The sequence below is a fragment of the Myzus persicae genome, unplaced genomic scaffold, assembly GCF_001856785.1.
Source record: "Myzus persicae strain clone G006 unplaced genomic scaffold, MPER_G0061.0, whole genome shotgun sequence".
Lineage (NCBI taxonomy): Eukaryota > Metazoa > Arthropoda > Insecta > Hemiptera > Aphididae > Myzus > Myzus persicae.
In genome coordinates, this window is record NW_019104091.1 from 81435 (window position 1) to 105971 (window position 24537).

A 24537-nucleotide genomic window follows, 5' to 3' on the forward strand; every position below is an offset into this window, starting at 1 on the left:
CTTTTAAGTCCAGCACGCGTTCCGTACCTGGTTCTGTTAAAAAAAAAAATAATTTTTGAACATGACTTTTTATTTATAATATAAATTATGCATAAATACGATTAATATATTATCATACACCGAAACCTCCCCTAACGGACACCTCTAAGGCTCTAAATTATGAACACCTTCAAACAGCAGATAAAATGTCAGTGACCAAGAGTGTCCAGTATTTGAGGTGTCGCTGTACTACAGTACTACAGTGGCGCATTTAAGCATTATGCTCCCTGGGGCAATTATTTTTACTGCTCCTCCGTCAACAGAGCTTGTGCATTAGTTTTTTTTTTAAAGTTATTTGTAGGTTGTATTTGCTGACACCATAGAATTGCCACTGTGCCGTCGCTGTGACACTGTATAGGTAGACTTGTATGAAATCCGTTAACAATCTTTATTCCCATCAGAGGGAATAGAAAATATATTTCCTGTTTTTTGTCGTAAAATGTAAAAGATAACTGCATCGTACGAAAAAAATTTTTAAATAACAAGTATAATTACATCGACAATATCATAATATTTAATAATATGTAATAATATTATATTGTGAAATATGTGTTAGCACCGGGAGGGGGAGAGGTGATCAATAATCAGCAAAACCAAAATAACATTTACATAACCATCACTGATAACTAAGTAAATATTTATCTAACCCTTTAGAATAGAATTTGGCTCCCGAGCGGGCACCAATGCGTACTACACAATTACCTACAATTTACTGCTCCGTAGCAGTAGATATAGTATAATATGATCTTTGTGAATGTATTCTAATCGTATTACATATCGTATGGTATATAGTAAACGCTGACAGCCAGATGCTCGATATTGCTATTCTAACGGCATGTTAGTTCAACTATAAACAACTAACGAATAATAATAATTGTTCGTCGTCCATTAACTCGATATTGATTGTCGTGTAAACACATTAACATAATAAATTAAAATTTCTAATGGCACTGAATGCGTTACTCGATAAATATTACTTATAACTATGTAAGTCTGATGTTGAAAATACGTATTGGGTACTAATTTTGTTTATCGTAGTGTTCCAACTGAGGAAGTTTTGATCGTTTAATTATTTAGCAAGCGTCACATTTACACGTTCGTTTTTCTGTTCGGCGTTGCTTACATTTGTACGGAAATACAACGAAAATTCATTGCTGTATAAACGTTTGGAACGATATCAACGACTGAGTTATCACAATATTATTGTTATAACAGTATTTCTACTAATAATGTACACTAATGACAATAAAATAAAACATAAACTATTATTCTCCTTTTCGGTAAATTGGACGCAACTAAACACACGTAACCGTATTTGGTTTGTTTAATACATTTCGGTCGATTTAATAATATACAAAAATTAAAACACCAATTTTAGTATAATATAATATTATAAACCTGTATATTAAGAATATTCACAGTTAATAACAGTCATAAGGAATGTAAACGATGGGCGTTCAGTATCTTTAATATATTAAATACTCGTAATGTATTATAAAAAAAAAATGTAAGCAACATACTATAATAATGGTATCTACCTATTCAATTTATAATCAACCTAAACATGGCCAGAATAATTGAAAGTAATTTCAAAAATTGAAAATATTAATTTCGTTCTGATATTGGTTATAATATTCTACAACGGACCACAGTGGTTTGCTTGTTGCTTAGAATATAATACTATTATGTTATAGGTAATACAAGATTTTTGGAATAAAAATAAGAGTACCGTTTTAGTTTCGCACGCTGCCTTGGCTGATGTCCAAAAGACCTGGCCAATATTCATATAGCACATAGTATCTATACGTATTTTATAGCCGGAATTTGTATAAAATACTTTCGTACATAATTTTCGAAACGAAGAATTTATTTAGGAAATAAATCGTCAACTTTATTGATGTCAAACGCCTTACGGGATATAAATCATTTTGATGCATTATAACGAAAAGTTGTTTTGATTATTGTAACTATATAATATGTATTATTATTTATAATATTGAGTAGATAATTTAAAATCTATGGAAATTGTGATTTTTTTTTTTAATTTCAACAATCTGCCGTTAATAATTCTATGATTGCGTGGAAACATTTCTGGACGTCTTGCTATAAAATATACAATATGCTATATAAATCGTTAAATGTGCCTCCTCCCCAATCTGTAAGTGGCCAAACTCACTACAATTATTATGTGTGTAACAAACTAACAAATCGGATTTGAATGGCACTGAACTGTAGAGCTTAACGGTATTACAATAATACTAACGATTAGCGATCACTGTGTGTATGTGTGTATAATTGCTACCAATATAATTTTTTTTGTCCCAACTTTTATGCGTTTATATTATACATTAAAAGTATTTGACCTTTAACATACAGGTACATACCAGTACAATACATACAGGTATTCAAGTTTTCATCGCCTAAAATATTATCATAGGTCACATAGGTAACAATATTACATATTATAGCAATATCAGAACCGATATTATGAGATAGATATTTTGTTAAATTTTAAAAATTGGTACAAAAAAAAAATGTTACTAATGTTTTTTTACAATTTCATTAGAGTCATAAATTAAACATGTATGCCTGGAATACATTATTTTATACACTATAGGTACCTATAGTACTATAATACTATAATGTACTATACACATTGCAAGCATAAACTCTCTATTCAGAAATTATATCTACGGATTCAAATAGAACTACACGCCTACACTGTTCGATGTTCATTTACCAAAAAAAATAATAGATCAATGGTATCTACACAAAATTTATATGGAATTCAAACCCCAAAACCAAGAAGTAATTGAAATTTGAAACACTTATAAGAACAAAGGCCGAATTCCTCTACTTAAAAAAATACGTTTACAACTGAAACTGAAATAAAAAAATATGTTCTTAATTAATATTTTTTGCTCGTCTCAAGGTACTAAAGAAGTATGAAAAAAAATAACTGTCTAAGAAATATTTGTTTCTCAACAAATAAATTCTCTTCGTCTTTTCATTAATTTGTATATAATATGAAGCATATTGCTGCGCCAAAAGTAATAAACAGGCACTGATAATGTACACGAACAGACATTAATTTTATACCTTTTTTTGTTTTTTAATAACATTGAAAAAATAATGCCGATCGTCAAAAGTCTAACGTGGCACCAAGCCACCTAGGTCCTAGGTATCAAGGATTATAAAGACATATTATAGTTCATTATATCTTATAATTTACTGTATGAAGAAAGTAGATGTTAAAAATAAAATATTTTGTAATTTCACCTGCAGCCATGTGAAACATAATATTATAATATTTCGTTCTAATTAATGAACTTTATTCAGTATTCATTAATATAATATAATTTTGTAGTTACGCAATAAAATAATTTACTGGATCACTGCAATGAATTTAATTTATACAAAGTAGGTACCTATTATTGGGTAATTGTTAGTCCATATACTCAATCAGTTACCGACTATGTATGACATTAAAACGGCATAAAAATAATTTTGTAGCTTTTATTTTAAATATTTAAATTGAGATTTATAAACTATTTAGACTACATAAATATATCATAGAACGTAACGACACATATTAATTGTTCATTTGTTTTAAAAGCAATTATTATAAACTGTTATTTTATCTTGTGATATTTTATCTTTTTTTATATATATTTTGTCCGAAATATTGCCTTGGGCAGAACAGATGACGACAGTAAAGTAGTTGCCAGAAAAAAAAAAGAATGTTTAACAAAAAATCTCATTGCCAGCCAGCAGAACTGTAACAGACGACGGGGAGTTAAGCTCAGGCTGTAAGTACGAACGAACGCGTCAACCGAGTGTCGTGTGATGTGCTTTCGGTAGTGAATATTTTTTCTTCTAGGGGGCTCGATGGATTTTAGATGGATTTTGATTATCGCCCTGCTTAGCGTCAGAGGTAATTCATATTTCTAATAATATTTTGTAGTTATCGTTATTTCGTCTTGTGGAAATAATAATTATTCACGTGCATAAGCATACCTGCATGTAGGTGCGAGATTTGTGTATGTGTTTGTATGGGTTAATTTTTTTTATATATAATATAAAACATTATAAAAAGTGAATTTATAATATGCGTATTTTATAATGTAGCATATAATAAATTATAAAATAAACGACCCCATTAGGCTGTGCGGGGAAATATTATAATTGGAACATGACTAAAAGGCCGTAAATACACTATCTGAGTAAAAATAGTATTTCATATTATAGCGTTTGAAGAATATCAAAAACGTTTTAAGAAATTACACTTCTATATATTTTGTTCTTTTTGGCAAATGACAATAACACTTCATTTATTATTATGATTATTATTATTCCAATAAATTATGATTAAATAGTCTTTTTTTAAGTAACTTAAGCGATTTTCGTTAAATGTGGGTTATAAGTTAATATTTCTCGTATATAATCATTAACTGTTACTATATTTTAATATTAAATTTTTATCGTTTTATTTTCAAGTTTACATAATATATTATGTACAACGATTCTAAAACTATTATAGTATGCTATTTTATGTAATACGTTTAAGGTTGTAGTATTAGGAACACACTCAATTGTACAATAATAATTGTAGGCAGGTAATTTAAATACTATCAAAAAGACCACATTCTGGTTGTAATTATTACCTTTAATTTCCTAGTGTATATTGTTTTTTTTTTTACTTTTAAATGTGCTTGAAAACATTCACACATTTGCAAAACTATTATGATAACATTTAAAGATATTTCAAAATGTCCTTATTCGTCAGTATAAAAACACGAATTTTCATAAAGTTGGAAACTCCCTCACTCAACGCGATCCTGCCGCTCGCGACATTTCTATTTCTGTAGGGGCATTAGGTTATGTTGTGTATTAATAGTGTACCGACAGAACACAACTGGGACACTCTGGTTGCAATTTTCTATTTTTATATTACCAGCGGCTGTCTGGGATTTTTAAATACTCTCGTTGGCGATTTTTTTTTTTTTATCTATTGACGGTCATTAGTCATTGCTTATTACTAAATATTTTATTGTTTTGTCCATTGCCGATTATTATTACTTTTTCTTGTATTAATTTAGTCCATTGTCTATCTAATATAATGTCATATCTAAAACTATAAGATCATTAACTATTCCATGATTCAATTTTACTCCATCGCTGATTTTGGTTTAGATACATTTTGTGAAACTTTTGCCAGTGTACCATCGGCGTCTATAGCTCCATCGGAGGTGGATTGTCAACCATACGTAGAGAAAGCCATCAAAGAATTAGTTACTCCAGAACCTATTGGTAGTTAGATATTTAAAATTTGTAAATTTCGTTACATATTATATTCAGGAAGTGTGTCGTATTCAGGAAGTACAGGACGCGACCAAAACATTCAGAATGAAATCCCCACAAGTGGAAGCACTCCAAATGATGATGTTACAAGCTCGAGTTCTCAAGATGGTAATTCTCCGGATGATAGCAGATCGAGTACACCACCCGAACCGGTAAAAAATAATTACTTTAATAATGACTATAATAAAATTAAGCTAGTGTTAATTTGTTAATTTTTAGGAAAAGTTCAAAAAAGAAGAAGAAACAACCAGAGACGAAGTAAATTTAAGTGAAGGTGTTAGTGAAATAAATGAAATTGAAAATAATGTTAATGCAGTAATTGATGCAGAAGAAATCCATCCACTTGAAATAACTGAAAAAAATCAAACATATAAAACTGAAGAAGAAGATAGTGAGATTGAAATCGTTAGCGAAGAAGAAGAAAATCTGGAAAATAATAATATAAGTGCCATAGGAAATGAAATAATAGAACCTGAAAAAGAAACTTTACCCATTATTTTGGACAAAGATGTACTTAACAATAACGTTGAAATTATAATTGATGTTGAGGATATAAAAATTAAAAATGCTGATAAAATAGTAGAACCTATTGTGACTAAGATACAAGTAGAAAAAACAATAGAAACTACTAATGTTGACAATAAAATGGAAACCCCTAAACAGTTATTTAAAGGAACAAAAAAAAGGAACCCAAAATATTGGAAGTTTGATCCAGACGATGAACCTGAAAATTCTGTTCCAATTGTAAAACAAAAACCAAAAAGAAATCTAAAATACTGGAAAATTGATCCTGATGAATTTCCACTTGAACAGACACCAAAACCAGTTGAAACTCCGAAATTACGTAATCCTAAATATTGGAAAATCGATCCAGAAGAAGAAAAATTGTTCAAGCTAGCGGAAGCTAAAAAGACTGAAGAAAAAATAAAACCAGTTCCTCAGAAACAAAAAAGAAACCCTAAGTACTGGAAGTTTGATCCAGATGAAGAGAAAATAGAAGTAGATAACGAAAAACATTCGATAATTGATAATACATCAAAACAAAGTTCAAATCAAATTTTCAAAGGAACTAAAAAACGAAATCCAAAATATTGGAAATTTGATCCAGATGAATATGAAGACGAAATAAAAAAAGAACCAGTAGCTAAAGTTAAGAGAAACCCTAAATACTGGAAATTTGATCCCGACAACGAGCATGATGAACCTAAAAAAATTGATGAAGAAAATAAAATGGAAAAGGATACGCATAAAAAAAATAAATATTGGAAATTGGACGAACTAATTGAAGACATAAAAATAATAGACAATAAAGAAGAAGACAAACCAAAACAGAACAAGTATTGGAAAACAAATGAATCAACTAAGGATACCAAAAAAATTGATCAAAAAGAAGAAGACAAATCAAAACAGAACAACAAGTATTGGAAAACAAATGAACCAAATGAGGATACAAAAACAATAGATCCAAAAGACGAAGAAAAACCAAAAAAGAATAAATATTGGAAAACGGAAGAAGTTGAAAATATTATACCCAATGAAAATATAAAACAAGAAGAACCAATCGCAAAAAAAAATAAATATTGGAAAGCAGAAGAAACGGAAAAACAAAAAGAAGTGAAAGATGAAGAAACATCTAAAAAAAATAAATATTGGAATACAGACGAAAAACCCGTAGACCCAGTAAAAGAAAAATTAATAGAAACTCAAAGAAGTATGTATTGGAAACTAGACGAAGAAGAAAAATCATCAAAATGGGAAAAACAAACTAAAAAAGAAAATGTTAAAACTACAGAAGGTAAAAAAAAAATATTCATAAATAATCTATTGATAGACACATATCAATTCTATGATTGTTTTTGTACATTTAGATGAAGTCACTGTTGAAGAATACTTGCCAGAAGAAGATTTAACAATGGTAATACTGCAATTTAATTTAATAACTTTTAACTTTTTAAGTCTTAGTATGTTAAGTATATTATTATGTGGACAATGGACATGTTAAACAAATTGACGTTGACCATTATAACAGTATAACATTTTTTTTTTTTTTAATGTCCTTAAAAAACTTGTAAATATTGAAAAAAAAATTATAATTTAACGTACCCAATAATAAAATAAAATCTTGTTTAGGACGAAGTGGTACCAAAGAATCTTCGAAATAAAAGTCATATAAAACAAACCTTAAAAATAGGTGAAAATACTGCACAGCATGATAGTTTTCTATCAAAAGTTGTAGATTCGACATTAAAAGAACTAAAAAAAGTATATGAAGTGGCAATTAAACCTTTGGAAATGACTTTCAAGTACAGAGATCTGAGTAACAGACATTTCGGAGGTAATTGAAATTGTTTATATACAATAATATTTGCATTACGACACAGTAATTATACGCGTACTGTGTATTATGTTTTAGAGCCAGAAATATTCTCTAAGCCACTCATTCTGTTTATGGGACCTTGGAGTGGTGGTAAATCTTCAATAGTTAATTATCTTTTAGACATTGAACATTCTCAATTTGCATTAAGAACTGGTGAGTAATTCCAATATATAGACCAAAATATATTATCATATTTCGTTATGCAATATTACAATTAATCTGAATTCATAAAATCGAATAATATAATATAATATAATATTGACATTTTTTTTTTTAAATTCGATTTAATCGTTATGTATTTTAAATTCTAATATATTCAAAAGTTATTTTCAATTGCTCAAAATCTTAATATTACAGTTTATGTAATAATAAAACTAACATATAACCTATGCGACTTTTTCAGCGCACCCACATTGACCGCGGGAACTAACACACCCATAATAAAAATTATTTGTTATTTATATCATACTAACAACATGCCCCGTCTATGAGTATAAGGTTAGAGTATGGAATAAAGCGTAACAAATAAAGGGCGCTTTTTGATTACTCGATTACTCGTACTGATAGTAGTGTGGAGTAGTATGGTAAGATAATATGTATAGATATGTAGATTACCTATTGTATTTTATCGTAAAGACAGCTTACATCACTGCGAGATTTCATTACGCCATTCGTAATTCTGTTTTTAAACATAAACACATAGTTCTTGTCTATTAGTATAAGCTATGTGTTAATGATACCCACGTTCGATGAAATCACAGATTAAAATTGATTAATAGTCGCGGTATAGAACACAAAATAACTTGAGGTATGTAAATAAAATTACCACCTGGTCACTAAAAATCTTATTACATCATAGTAGGAATGTTTCTGTTGTTCCTTGGTTTGGGTGGACGCTAACTGAATTTTCAGATATTCTAGCGAACGTCTAACTACTTTTTCAACTTAGGGTGCATTGTTCGGTAAGACGGTAATGCATATGGGTTCTTTTTACAAAATTACTATTATAAAAAAAAAAACTGTTTACGAAATGTATGATAGTATATTGATATCTGATGTAGCGATAGGTAATAGATATTAATATGTCTTAACATTTAACTCAGCCAACTACCTAAGTACATTAGTCATTGTGCCATCGTGGATTCTTAATAAAAAAAACTGCAGAATGCAGATGAAGTATGCTGTCCTAAAATACAAGAAAACTCTGGTTTTTAACTAATAAATAAATAATTTTCTTATACACATTGTCTAATTTGTATACTAATGATTGCTTCCATTTAAGGAGCGGAACCATCTCCAGCATATTTCAACATTATGATGTACAATAACCGCGAAGCGATTCTTGACGGAACGCAATTAGCGGCAGACTGGACGTTCTCGGGTCTTCAGAAATTTGGACAGGGTCTGTTGGACAAGCTCCGTGGACTCAAGTTGCCCCATCCTTTGTTAGAGAAGGTAAAGAAAATTAAAATCATTAGATTTTACCATTATAGCTAATGGTCATCGACTTGTGGTTCGACGCAACAAGTCCATGCAGTATATTAGCATAATCAGTGCTTGATTTGAGGGGACGTGGGGGGAGTTGCTATTCTTTTTAGAAAATATTTAAGTGTATCCCTTCTAATTATATCTTAATCAATAAGACATTTAAATATTCAGGTAAGCTGCATTTTTTTACACTTTGCATGTTGCACCCATCTTCTAATTTTCCCCAACGCAAGCACTGAGTATAACATAAGTACCATAGTCTTTAATATTATGTAAAATATATTATACTCTGTCCTAGCGAGAGATCACACTGAGCTGCAGTCTGATGAAAATCAGTGTGTTCTCTAGCTGGAAACTCTGCTATAGATATGGATTCTTTTAATGACAACAAAAATATATATTTTTAAATTGTATTACCAGAAAAAGAATATTTAAGTTTTAACTATAGATACAAAATAAATTTAGTAGATTAGTTAACCTACCTACTACTGATTACAGAAATATTCAATTCAGTTTTTCATTAATTTACCCGCGTGGCCGCATATGATCTTTAAGTAATCAGAAAAATGAAACAACATCGGATACTCTGTTATATTTTTCGTTGCTTTATCAACTTTATGATATACCATAGTAAAATATTGTATATTAATTAATTAATCTTTTTTTTAATTCAAAAAACAATGGATGAACACTGTTAAAAGAATCACCCTTAATTAATTAGTACCTAGCAAAGTAATACCAACAATGGCGAGTGCTTTTTCCGCAGGTGAACATCGTAGAGATTCCCGGAATATTAGAAATGCGTAAACACGTGGACCGGGTATTCCCGTTCAACGATGTGTGTCAATGGTTCATCGACAGGGCTGACATGATATTCTTAGTGTACGACCCGGCGAAATTGGACGTAGGCCCGGAAACCGAAGCAATATTGGACCAACTTAAAGGCAGGGAATATCAGGTTAATATATTATACGATGTGGAGTATATTTTAAAACCATTTTAAAGTTGGGTTTGTTTTTTAATTTGGTATTTCGCCTAACAACAATATTACTTACATGACGTATATTTTGTGTATTATATTGTTAATATTATATACTCACGTTAAATGTATTTTCTCTTTTTCTCTGTGCCTCGTGCTTAGACAAGGATATTGTTGAATAAGGCTGACAAAATTCGCGCCGAAGAACTGATGCGCATACAGGGGACACTCATTTGGAACATAAGTCCGCTCATGTCCAGCGCCGAGCCCCCGGTCATTTATTCTGTGTCATTGTGGTCAAACCCGTATGAAATCGGATCTCCAGCTAGGCTGCTTCACTCTCAAGAACTATCATTCTTGAAAGACATCCGTTCGGCAATCGACAGACGCGTTGAAAACAAAATAGCCAGTGCTCGACGATTCGCGGTACGTACAATAATATTATTAATTATTATACTATATGATCTTTGGAACATTTTTTACCTAACGGTTTGTTAAATGGTGACCAATTTATTATACATTTCTGATTTCTCACAACTTAAATATTGAGAATAGAAATATGTTCTAGAGTAAAAAATACAAGCCATAGCATGTTACCAGTTAAAAAGTTAGAAACATATATAGATGATAAATGTTCTTAAAAACATAAGACATAACAGGTATTATAACCCAATTCAAACTATATTTAAACATTTTTTTTTCGAAATGGCAAAAATTTACTTACACTACCATCGATTTGAGAGCTCAAATACGATAACGGATCACGTGGTATCTACAATATACACTATTACATTATTATTATAGAGTATAGACTATAGTGTTGTCAATTGTATAAATAATAATCAACACATAAATACATAATGTGGAACGATGGTGTACTATGTTACAGGTAAGAGTGCGAAACCACGCCAAAATGGTGGACTGTTATCTGACTACGTACTACAACCACAAGTCGTTCTTCGCAAACCGGAAGACCGTCAGCGACGACATCATAGAGAACCCACAGAACTATCACATCTACGAGGGCCTGAGTACGCTGACCAACATTTCTAGATACGACCTGCCAGATCCAGATGTATACCGGGACTTCTTCCGGCTGAACCCCGTGTACGAGTTCAAGCGGTTGTCCGATACGTGCACGTACTTCCGGGGTTGTCCGATCAACAAGCTGGACATGGCAATTGCCTACGATCTGCCCGACCTGATCGGCCAATACAAAAGACAAGAGGAGCAACTGGTGACGGAGGTGCCGTGAAAATGCCACGACGGTGTTACCCGAAACCCATCGTATATACAGCTGATATAACATTATATCATATAATAATATATTGTTTAATATTCAAATATTATTGTTTTATCAATTATTTATTCGTTTTCGTGTAGAATGTTTTTTTTCTCTCTCTCTTTGATTTATATTAAATTGTTAGATATTAATATGTGTGCGTCCAAAAAATTGTTGCCATTTCTAAATGAACAAAAAAGTACATCTTAAAAACGTGACAACTGCATTAATATGATATAATATCACGTATATTGTATACGGTCATCAGCGACGTGCATTACACTATAGACACCTCATTACAAATTATAGTACTTATATAATAATATATATTTTATATTATTATAATTTACCTATAGTATCGTGGTAGTCTTTTTTACGACCGTCCTTTACGTTTATTAATTTTCGTTAATTATTATTCTCGATGGAGTAAGATCTCGGGACCAGTGACGTGTTTAAGATGCTATTTTTAAGCTGGAAATGTGAATCCAACTGAACGAGATGCGTATACCAAATAGCGGCTTCCAAAACAGTTTGCTCATATAATTGGCAATTGTACCACTCGGTGGGAGGTAACGCATGTACATTGTATATTAATATACAGAGTGGCTTATGGTGTTTTCCCAATATCTCGCACGATCAGCACACGGTAAAACGGGAAAACACCATGGCCCGCCCTGTGTACATTGTGATTTGTGTTACACAAATGTTTTATGTCAACAAACAAATTTGCGAAATATTACTATGAATATTATGTTCAACATGACGTGTATTTATCATCCATAAAGTTTAAGAAATATTTAATTAGAAAATCTTAATTGTGTTTTTTTTTCCATTATTATACAATAACTGCGGCAGGTTTACTTTGTACCTTACGCTAAAAATCGCTAATAGCACTACCGTCTGTATAATATTATCTTACAAAATAGTCCAAACAGCTAGGAAATTTAATTATTGATTATATATATACTGCTTACAATTTACATGTAAGTAATATAGGTTATATATTAATATTATAATCACATGTTTATGAATAATATTAAGAACTTTAAAAACATTTTTGTGTTTACTTGTATATATTTAATAAAGTTATCAAACGGTTAATATGATATGAAAATTCATTGTAAAAACATATAAAAAATAGTGCAATTACTAATGAAATAATATGTTCATTATTCGTGGAAAATGTGTTCTACATTGTCTCAGTATTCAAACATTTGATGTGTATATTATATGCCGATATTAAAACTCTGTACCTACATCTGTAGTACCATTATTTGAACATACATAGGTTATAGGTATTTGAGAGTATTATAAATATATAATACAGTCACTGTACCTACCTATACTTGGTTACAAACCTACATCAAATAATTATTTTTTGTGTAAAATATTTCATAAACCTATGACCAAATAATTTTTCATACTGTTAAAAATTGTACATCGATATTAATCTTCCTTCGCTACTATTCCTAATTATAACTATGAGTAATATAATAGAAAATATTAGTATTATCGGATTTTTTTAAATCTTCAAATTGTTCATAGACCATAATGGATATTTTTTTGTGTGACTTAGCTAGGCATCAAGGCATGCAGCTGCAAGCATGTCAAATTAATGATATCTAATTTGTCATGGTTTTAAACTTTCAAAGTGTATATCTGTTCAGTGCCTTTTATAGGGGCTGTCCCTTGGGCCAAGGCCCATAGTGAAATTTCAGGTTCAATTTAACATTCCATGTATATTACTTTATGTATATATACTATATCACATAACCATGCCCTGTGACTCGAACGTCATTTTTATGTCATACCCATAATTTAAGATATTACTAACTTAAATCGTGGTCGTGTCAAAGGTTTTTCGTTTTCTAAAAGTCTGCATGAATTATGAATTATTAAATTTAGAGTTTAAATTGTAAACCTACATCAATATTTGCTGATAAGTGATCAGAGACGGATCCAGAAAAAAAAAAGAAAAAAAGCAAATCAGTACTTAATAAATTTAAAGAACATAAAAACTATAGTAGAGTTGCTGTAAATAGCTGGAACCTAAAATAATAAAAAGAGAAAAAAAATAACCAACAGTTGAATAAATTTAATACAATATAATCAAAATAAGAATCCAGCATTTTCGAAAAACTTCAATATCATAATAATAGTGAGTCTTGAGAAGGAATTAAGAATAATTGTTGATTTTAATGTCATATTATTCTCATGTAAGAACGAAGTAATTTTGATCGGGAAACAGGAATAGATGAAATGTAAATATTGTATAGATACATATATAAAAACGAATTTTACATAAAATCTATATTTTACCTAGCAATTAATATACAGGGTGTTTCTGAAGTGTATGAGGTAATTAGTATACGCATACTCACTGTGATGCCACAATGAAGATTTTCTTGGAATTTTTTTTTCGAACTTCAAAATCTGAGTTTTTTAAAGTTATTTTTAGAATATTATCTCGAATGTAAAAATAAACACTCTAATCGTATTTTTTGCAAAATTCTAATACGAAAAGAGAAATCACATCATTTTTGCACTTGTCGCGCGTTTTTCACGCTCTAATCGCCGACTAAAAAAAAAGTCGTACGACACATCGATTTGTACGAGAGTACTGCAAGATAACCAGTGATGATAATTATTTGTTGCCATTGATAATATACGATTAATTAACACATTGTTTTACATTGTCGACTAATAAAAAATATGAAATAATAACAAAATTTATGTTAACAAAGTATTAAACGATCAAATTTACTAGCATACATTTGTGTCATACCTTTATTAAATAACTTTTAACTTTATAAAGTTATAATAGTTAGAGATAAAAGGAACTACCTATTTGTGTGTTTTTATCTTTTATCTATGGTTTATATTGAAATTCCAGTTTTTGGATATCATAGTACCTAACATAATTATTTTGACTCGATAAGATAAACATTTTATTTTACACTATTATTATTATGTACGTTCTGCCCATAACCTAGCTAGCTGCAAGATTTCCATTTCCATCAGCCAAACCTAGGCACAATTAATAAACAAATAAATAGTTTGTTTCGTATAACATGTCTGTTACGACAACTTAGAATAGTTACATGGGTATGTTTTGTGATAAAGTAAAATACCTAGAGTTTTTAATAAAATAAATCACCAATAGGAAATATTAGTTAAATACTTAAACTAATTAATTAAATTAACTAGTACTTACCCTACATAAAAACCATGTCTGCATATTCAATGTTTGTGTACGCCATTGCGCAAAAATCAAAATTTAAATTAAAAACTTTAAATCTTAAAAATAAATATTAATATTTTAAATGTCGTTCAATGACAAGTATTGGACTGAGCTCTAATCAGACCAACTAATGTTCATCATGTACTCTGTAAGGAGTACGGTCAATTCAATATTAACGATAAAAGTATAATATTAAGTTTACTAATAAATAATAATAATAATAGTATAAAATAAAATGTTTATCTTATCGAGTCAAAATAATTATGTTAGGTACTATGGTATCCAAAAACTGGAATTTCAGTATAAACACACAAATAGATAGTTCCTTTTATCTCTAACTATTATAACTTTATAAAGTTAAAAGTTATTTAATAAAGGTATGACACAAACGTATGCTAGTAAATTTGATCGTTTAAAACTCTGTTAACCCTAGTCCCTAATTTTGTTATTATTTCATATTTTTTATTAGTCGACAATGTAAAATAATGTGTTAATTAATCGTTTGTTATCAATGACAACAAATAATTATCACCACTGGTTATCTTGCAGTATTCTCATACAAAACGATGTGTCGCACGACTTTTTTTTTGTTGACGATTCGAGCGCGAAAAACGTGCGACAAGCGCAAAAATGATGCGATATCTCGATTCGTATGAGAATTTTGCAAAAAATACGACTAGAGTGTTTATTTTTACATTCAAGATAATATTCTAAAAATAACTTTAAAAAACCCAGATTTTGAAGTTAGATAAAATATTCTAAAAAAATCTTCATTGTGGCATCACAGTGAGTATGCGTATACTAATTACCTCACACACTTCAGAAACACCTGTATATTAAATACGATTGCGCAATCTCTATTTACATTGATCATGTTAAATATTATAAATTTATAACCAAGCGACTCCATCAAAAATTTATAATTATATGTTCTAGATAACGTACAATACTAATAATAAATTACCAGATATATATATATATAATATTATTATTAATAATATGACAAAATGGGCGTTGATAATAACACATTTTATACCTATGTACCTTTACAAATAAACAACAACAGTTTGAAATCGGACAAGTACGAAAGGTCAATCATACAAGTAACCTAACCCAATTTCGATACGACATGACAGTAAGTCAACCTTCTCTAACTCAGTATGTTTCCAGCAGCTTGTCTCTATCAGCATTCACAGTCTTTGTTCACATACACAATGGTCAACGAGCATCAACTTAAAATAATTATTGACCTTTAATTCTTATTGTGAAGAATGTGAAGTAATTAACTAATATAGTGGCTTACATGCAAGAACTGTGTTTATTTTTTCAACTACCAAAATAGTTATACGTTATACCAGACGAGAAATTATATTAATATATATTAACAAATCATAAATAACAGGATTAAAACTAATAAGTAATAACAGTTAATAAGGCACGCAGACTCAGATGTACTAAAAAGTTATCAAACTCGTGTTTGCAAACCTGTGTTTACGATCCCGATTAATCGTAATAGTGTTACGTGGTAACAATTAAGTTATTGTCTATCACTACTGGTATACGGTGTGTAATTGTGTATCCGTAGTGATAGATCAGTATACCAAACGGGGAAATGAGAGAGGATTTGGATGTTCGACAAGACAAGTAGTTATACCGAGTATAATTTAACGTATATTTTGAAATGTAAAATAAAATGTAATATAAAATATTTTACTTTACCGATGACCTGGCAGCCAGTGGCGTATATATCATTTTTGTATGGGGGGGGATAAGAAAAAAAAATTTAAACCTAGTTACTGTTACCTAATATTTGTGCATTCAAATAATAAATAACAAAACATATATATTTAATATATTTTATTTACAAACTACAAACAGTTCAAAATTATAGTAAAAAATTTAATTTTCTTTTTTTTTTTGGCTAATTCATCAATTACCTCTTTGGTACTGATAGGAATATTCCTATGCACAGCCATTAAAGTAAGGCCGTTAAGTCGCTCTAATCAAATCTATTCAAATTTTAAAGACAATATTTAGTTAAGTAGGTACGGAACAACATACGAGGTACAACTCACGGAATGTCGATTTTAATACAAAATTGATAATATTGTAGTGTAAATACGTAAAACCCATCCGTGCATTATATAATAATAATTTCTTAAAACATTTCCAGAAGTAGGAAAATGTATTATTAGCCACACGACCATGCGGGCGTCTTCGTCGCAGCGTTGTTATCGGCGGCGGTGGCGGTGGCACGGCTGAACAGACAAAGTCTATTCTTGTAATAATTATATTTATGAAATAAAAATTTACAAAAATCCTAGCTTTTTTTTTTTTTCCTTGTGATCTTGGAATGCCCTAACGGCTAACACTAAAAACACTATTTTATATAATTCTTTAAAAGTTATATGGGGGGGATCTGACCCCCACATCCCCCCCTTGTATACGCCCCTGCTGGCAGCAACAATACACGGAGCAAGTGGTGAGACGAGACTAACTTCGTTCGGCTGACGAATGTCAAGCAGGCTGAACGATTATTATAAATTTTGTTAACTATACAAAATAGTTACACATATATAGCTTTACTCCGTGATATTACAGAATGGATAAAAGATGACACGCACATCTATGATATCTATATGTATATTGTATAGTAATAGTATATAATACTATACGTAATATTATAATTATAAAAATATGAAAAATGTAATGGTGTTCCACACCATTACAATAGTATATAGGTTATTGTTATTATATAGTAATTGCAAGGTCAGGACTGTAGGTACTCTTAACCCCGTCAATTAATATCCATTAAAAATACTTAACTACAACAACTTAGTTAATAGCCAATAGGTATATTATTATAAGGTCATATCTCATCAATAGGAACGTACATTTTTGATTCATTACACTGCTATGCTTGACTAGTGATAAATATTAAACAATTATAGTAAAAATAATATTTTTATATACCTAAGCCACTGTATCTGTCTTATCTACTGTTAAGTGCACGGCGTGGACGAATTCTACATCACATTCATGGTGTACGGTAAAGTGTAAAGTACTAAAGTTAGTAGTTACCACCAATCACCATTAAATATATTCTTAGATATCTTTAATCGAAGTAGTTAGTAGTTACGGATACACCCACAGTGCTGCACATAACCGATTTTTGTGCCATTATTTTCAAAACGCGTACCGTTATATAATTATTTTCAAATTAGTTTGACCTTTGGTAATTTGGTCTACTATTCTGGTGTCATCTTTAATCGTATTTTTAATAAAATATACAATCAAAAGTACCTAGGCTTAGATCACAATATCCATAATGGATTAATGTATGATATTTTTGATATCATATAAATATGAAATATATATACAATAAATATATTATTATATATCGACCAATGTCTTATCAGTTGTTAATAATTATTATCACATAACTATCATGAATCGGCTTATCACTGCCCTTTTTTATCACTTCCCGAAAAGACCGCGATAATCGTAATGTCTAATGAGTAATGAGAAATGAGTAGTTACAATAATATATTAAATTTGTCATTCTTTGTCGATCCTTCGGCGTCTTGACGTTCTGTGTATAAATATAATATTATTTTAGCTTGCATTTAAGACGTTTAGGAAGTTTTTATTTCTTAAAACTCCCACATCATGTACGAACTTCTAAACGATATTTTGCAATGCATCGAATTCGTGTCCAGAAGCGTATTGCCTAACTTGGCAGAAATAGAAGAAACGTGGGGCCGATGCTCTCAATTATACGCAGGTTTTGTGGAAAAAATCAACGTGGCTTGGAGGTAAAGTATCATCGTGGTTTAATATTTGATCTGTAGAGTTACTGTTTAAGTTACTATAGAACAATATATTATTCTGTGCATAGATTTGTAATTTTTTAAAGTTTAATTTGGTATTATGACAAAGTATTGCTACATGCTCAGGCGACTTCGTCTTTTAGATAATTATAATATTTGAATCATCTTGTAATATAACTGCAGACCCTGGGAAAGCAATAACTATTAATAGTAGCTATGACAATTTTAGCATTGACCACAGATGGCAAAATGGACCAACTGCAGAGAGTTATGATATGAGGGTAAGATCTACGCTGTGATAAATAAAGTAATAAAAGTATTATTTGACAATACGGCAATATAGTTTTTACTGAAACCCTGCAAAGATCTAAGGATAAGCCAGCACGGGTACACAGCAACATGCATGGGACAGTGGGTATTATATTCTATACTGAGGTCTTAGACAATTGCTACGCAAGAGACAGCTCTTATTGTAACGGACAAAGACAAATAGAGAGATAGGTCTATATAGGAGCCCTGGACGGCCCATTTTCAGAAGTGATATTCCTGAGCTAGTACTTCTACGTCAGTCGTTTATTTAAATTAATTATTTGGACTTAGAATACTTTTGATCGGTTATATTTTAAACTTGGACAATAAACGAGTCAAATCGTATATTTTCTAAACACTTGTAAGTATTAACTGATCTGAATATTTTATTTCTCCATAATAATTGCCTAAATTGTATTGTCGATAGTGGAGCATTTTAGTAAATAATACAGTTTTATTATACGGTTCTACCAACAAATTTGTGAATCTAGATACAAAGAACAACAAGAACGGTTTATTATTACCGTAATGTCAATGGAGGCTACAGAAGCATGACAAAAAATTGTATAAGTGGCTTGTGTAGGAAGAAAATTTCAGTCTTGTGCAAAATCCAGCCCTATAGGGTCATAAGTGCAGCCTCAAATAATGAAACAGGACTGAAATTGCTCATTTTCTGTCATTTCCATATGACATAGCAAATTAAAAATAAAATTATATCCCAAAAATAATATTATGTTAATTTTTTCAGAGCTCCTTTGGATACAGATTTTTTGGAAGAGTTCCCTGACATAAGAATTAAAGTGGCAAAAAAACTTGAACGGCTTGGAAATGACCAATTATCTGTCTTACGTTTACTTATGTAAGTATTATCTATATCAGTTACATTATTGTTTTTACAAAAGAAAATAATCAAGTTTGTACTTTAATTGTATTTTTTATTAGAGGACGTATGTCTAACATAAATGAGTGTCTCAAAATTAAATTGGATAGAATTAACAACAGACTTGAGCAAATATCGTTTGAAGAACATAATGAGCTTAAGCATTCAGTCCCCGAACATGTCATGTGGATAGAAGACTGTTGGACATGTCTCCATTGCTTGTATCCTTTTCTAATTTGTATACAACCATAAGCAGGTATTGGAAGGTACAAAAATTATTGGATACTAATGTACTATCCAGAATGTTACAAATACTCAATATTGCTAAAATCTCATCTTAAAGCATAGGAATCAAAATAATAAAACATTTTTTTTAGATCTTGATGATATTACTTTGATCTATAAATAATTACAGCGAAACATTCATACTATGAAGTGTCATGGGGAACATAAATAAAATATTAAATGGAATTCAATTTTTTTTACTTAATCAAATTCATATTTCAAAAAGATCCTCTTTATCAATATGAATATTTTATTTAAATTTAATTTATAATAATAACATTAATGTATACTATTATTTTTAAACAGCAACATCTTCATAAATTCTCAAATAAACTTTTAATGTTAGAACATTGAAATTTTCCCCAATTTTTTCATACATTTGGAACTTCAATAGATATTTGAACTATCAGTACCATCAATCTAGGTATCTTGTTTGCATTAACCATTGAAGTTGTAAAATATCATTTTTTAAATAATATTTAATATTCGGTAGCAACCAAATACTATTGTAACTTATACAGTACTAGAAATAAAAAGGTTTTCATAATAAATAATTTGTTTTATGTTAGAAACATCAGATTTGTTAAACTTAAACAAATTTTATCTTAAATCATAATTCATAAGTAATAGTGTAGGTCATGATTTCCAAGTATATTTTGTTTGGTAGACAATTTTGTTCTATGGAGGTTTTCACAGTATTTTTATTATTCATTTTTAGTTTTGAATAATATACAGAATTAATTACTTGTACATAATATATTGCATAATCTTACAATTTTCATTTAATGAGTGTATATTTTTATCCATAGTAGACGTTATAATACAATTGTTGCAAATTTTAACCAAAGGTATTTTTGCCCTAAGACATCCCCCCTTGCCCACTAATTAGAATTATTCACTGCAAAATGTAATGATATTAGAATTTTTCCTAATATAATAAAAATATATTCTCGGATAATAAAAATTATTGTTGTTATTTGGTATAATAATAATTAATAAAACAATTGATTTGATCATAAATTAATATTTTCATCTTGACACTTTCATAGAATTCAACACTGTTTATCTATAGATACTTACATGAATGTATTTTTGTGATACTCATTTTATATTTGTACTGCTACAAGAAAATTAAAAAATTAATTATTCAATAAAATAATAAAATATAGGTAAGACAAGCTAAATACTAATTGAATTTTAAGTCATATAATTGTTTTAAATATTTAACCATCTATGTCATTATCTGTAGAGCAATCAATATTATAATTAAATTATCATATTCAAAAATAATATATACGAGTACAACCAGAAAACTGTCAAAAATGAAATATATTGTGAGGTTTTTTAAATAAAAAAAAAACTAAAATTACATCCCTTAACTTATTAAAACTTATAGAAGTATGGGTTGAAATGGTAACTAAATAAAATTTGAGTGTGTATATTATGTGTAATTTATATAGTTCTCTATATATCAAATTGTATATTATATTAGTTGGATTAGTTCGTAATTTGACATGTTATTTCGTCCACATTTGAAACTTAAAAAAATGTACTTATATATTTTTGGATATTTTGGTTACAGAATAACCTACTTGCATGGAACTTTGTTTTAAATTATCAAACCCTTACCTAAAAAAGTTGAAAATGTTCAACTCTAATTATTTATACATTTTTAATCTTATAAATATTGTCAACATTTGAACTTAAAATGCTTAAACATTATCTTGATTTTTTGAATTTTGTCAAAATTCTTAGTTTAAACACTCATCAAAAAATATTGTGGACTTACTCTCAACTTTTTTTTAATTTTCACCAACAACAACTTACAAGGAACCTTGTATTATGTTAACAAGTTTTTTGAAAAATTTTTATTGGCATTAATTTTAAAAGAACAAATAATAATCGAAAATTATATGCCTATAAAAGATAAATAGTTAAACACAAGTCAAAATATTTTGAAAATTATGCGGTGTATAGAAAATGCTAACACAAACATTCACTGAAAATTTCATGTATGTAATGAAATTTTTTTAGAGATTGACTAAAAACCCAAATCAATTTTTCAAAAACTAGTTTTGCTTAAAAATTCCCGTTTTTCCTTAATTTTTTGTTTGTTTTTCCTGTCACTTTTGAAAACTATTGGGAATTTTAGATTTTGATCTCCCGAATGCACCAACTAGATACACGTTCCTACCAGAGAAGTTACTTTGCTGTTGAAGAAATTCTATACATTTACACTGCCTCAAAACCGTAATGACAGACACAAAAAAAAAAACATACATCATTGTAAAATCGATGCATTCATCGCTCCACTCGGAATCTAAAATACATGTTAATCAATTTGGAATAAAAGTATTTAGAGGTATAATTTAATATAGGTCTCAATTTTGTGATGATTGGTTGATCATGCATTACATTAAAACCCATGTATGAAGTAACCATATCACTGGCTATCTTTTGACTGTATGGATGAAATTTCAATTGTTAATGTTAATTATATCTACGAAGTAAACTCCTTCATAATTCTTATTTTTTTAATATATATTTGTATAACACATCATGGAGAAAATTACTATATACTAACATTTTATATTACAATTTTAACTTTAATTTGGATAAATATAGAATACATTTTTACCTTGGATGTTTCTGTATTCTAACATTTTTTTCTCATGTTGGTAGTATACACTGAATTACGTTTTTATAAGATAATATAATTTAGAATTAAGTTACAGAAAAATTACTTTCCTCAACTAACATACTTAGATACATGCAACTTGATTTTGCAATGATGTCATTAATTGTATTAGATGAAGAATCAGCATCAAATTTGGTTAAAGCAATTCGTCAAGATGAAAAGGGTAAATCAACCATAAGAAAGTCACAGATGTATATGCAAAGCTGCTTAAGTTTAATTAAATTTATATCAAATAAAACAAAGATTAAACAGCTATGCATATAAATTTGATTTTCCTATTTATGCTTTTCATATTTTTTCTATAAAATATATTGTGAAAAAATAAATAAATTAGTTTCTTAAGACTAATTTTATTAATTTTATTAATTCTATTGTTTTCATCAATAAAAACAGTCTTACACTAAAACAACTTAAAGACTAATACATTTAAAATATAACTGAGAGGTGATTAATATTTTGTACCAGATTTTGTGTAATTCAATTAATTATTCTTCTTTAATTGCATTGAAATCATTTCTTTTGATCCAGCATAACATATTTATCCATACAAACGAACACATTCCAACATAAATTACACGAGCAGCTGGCGGCACCAACATGAAATTAATAGCTTGTGCTGGCAACCAAAACACACAACTAGTTTTGAATGTAGGAATGAACTTCTGTTTGCATTCTTCAAGTAAATCTTTTTTCCCTTCTAGGAGACTCATTGCTATAAAAGTATAAACAATTATTATCACAATATTAAGAGTAGTAATTATGTTCATAAGTATATGAGATTACAAATTTAACTTACTAACGAAAAATACTACATAAAATGGTGGAGTCATGATAAATTGATCGATTAATAATTTTTTAACAATAATTTTTGGTGCCGTACCCACAAATGCTTTGTCCAGCCATTTATACCTAAAAATAATATTATTTTATTAATCATAAAATACATAGCTTATAAACCACAATGGTTTTAAAAAATGTCTTATAGATATTACCAAAAGTATAAAATGTTTGGACTAATTAAAGTGCCCACTATGGCATATCGTCCTAATACATCTGTGTCAATCGGCTCTGGTGGTTCTGTTTTATTCTATGAAAATTGATATATTCAATGTTTAATATTGGTAAAATACAATGGCATTGATGTAGTACTTTACCAATATCCGTTTGGTCAATATTTGTTGTGAAAATTCCGCTCCAACACACATAGTACCGTAGACCGTTGAATTAGCTATCATTGGATATTTTCTAAAAGTTTCCTTTACTACTCTTATTATTCTTGACATTTTTTAAATATTTTATTTTTCTGAAATTAAATTATTTTAGCAAATCGAATTTATTTAAGACTGTGTATACATTCTACTCACCTAGAATTATTACAAAATTGGTTATGAAACAGTACAAAAACGTTCAGAGTGGTCTATAACTTTTACTTATTATACATTTAAATAGTCTAAAAATGTAAAGTAATTTTTACATAATATGGTTGCACCGAATTGGATACTACTGAGATAGCATGTGTAATGTGTACAGTGGTTTTGTTTCGTTTTATAAGTTCCCCCACGTTTTTCATTGGTTTCATTGTGGAGTTCTAGCGCTGATGGTGTTGATTTCGAGGCCAGTCTACTTCATTATAAATTAATGTATAATAATCCACACTTCACAGTAGATATTATTTGACTAGTAGATGAGTAGGTACAAACTTGAAACAATATAATATACGAGCCTATAATAATAATTTATATTTTATATGATCTAATAATAAATAAAC

General features: G+C 29.2%; 3 protein-coding genes across 4 annotated transcripts; 2 read left to right on the forward strand and 1 right to left on the reverse strand.

Moving 5' to 3' along the window:
* The first annotated feature begins 3801 nt into the window (after positions 1-3801).
* LOC111038639 (sarcalumenin-like) lies at positions 3802-12475 on the forward strand. 2 transcript variants are annotated; one of them, XM_022321825.1, is made up of 11 exons: positions 3802-3973; positions 5233-5349; positions 5416-5552; positions 5620-7195; positions 7269-7315; positions 7531-7735; positions 7814-7930; positions 9060-9232; positions 10032-10223; positions 10407-10670; positions 11134-12475. In XM_022321825.1, the coding sequence occupies exons 1-11, from the start codon at positions 3928-3930 to the stop codon at positions 11497-11499; spliced, it is 3240 nt and encodes a 1079-aa protein (XP_022177517.1). In that variant the 5' UTR covers positions 3802-3927; the 3' UTR covers positions 11500-12475. The 2 variants fall into 2 exon arrangements, with proteins under 2 accessions (XP_022177517.1, XP_022177518.1); XM_022321826.1 differs by lacking the exon at positions 5233-5349 and having other exon boundaries at positions 5398-5552.
* Positions 12476-18252: 5777 nt separating this feature from the next.
* On the forward strand, positions 18253-23178 carry LOC111038645. Its single transcript, XM_022321834.1, has 4 exons — positions 18253-18582; positions 19655-19765; positions 19849-20007; positions 22838-23178. The coding sequence occupies exons 1-4, from the start codon at positions 18437-18439 to the stop codon at positions 23031-23033; spliced, it is 612 nt and encodes a 203-aa protein (XP_022177526.1). The 5' UTR covers positions 18253-18436; the 3' UTR covers positions 23034-23178.
* On the reverse strand, positions 23111-24441 carry LOC111038646 (mpv17-like protein). The gene is made up of 5 exons (XM_022321836.1): positions 24134-24441; positions 23924-24072; positions 23762-23856; positions 23566-23678; positions 23111-23481 (listed from the first exon to the last, which is right to left on the reverse strand). Exons 2-5 carry the CDS (start codon positions 24050-24052, stop codon positions 23255-23257), a joined length of 564 nt encoding a protein of 187 aa, XP_022177528.1. The 5' UTR covers positions 24053-24072; positions 24134-24441; the 3' UTR covers positions 23111-23254.
* Positions 24442-24537: the final 96 nt, after the last annotated feature.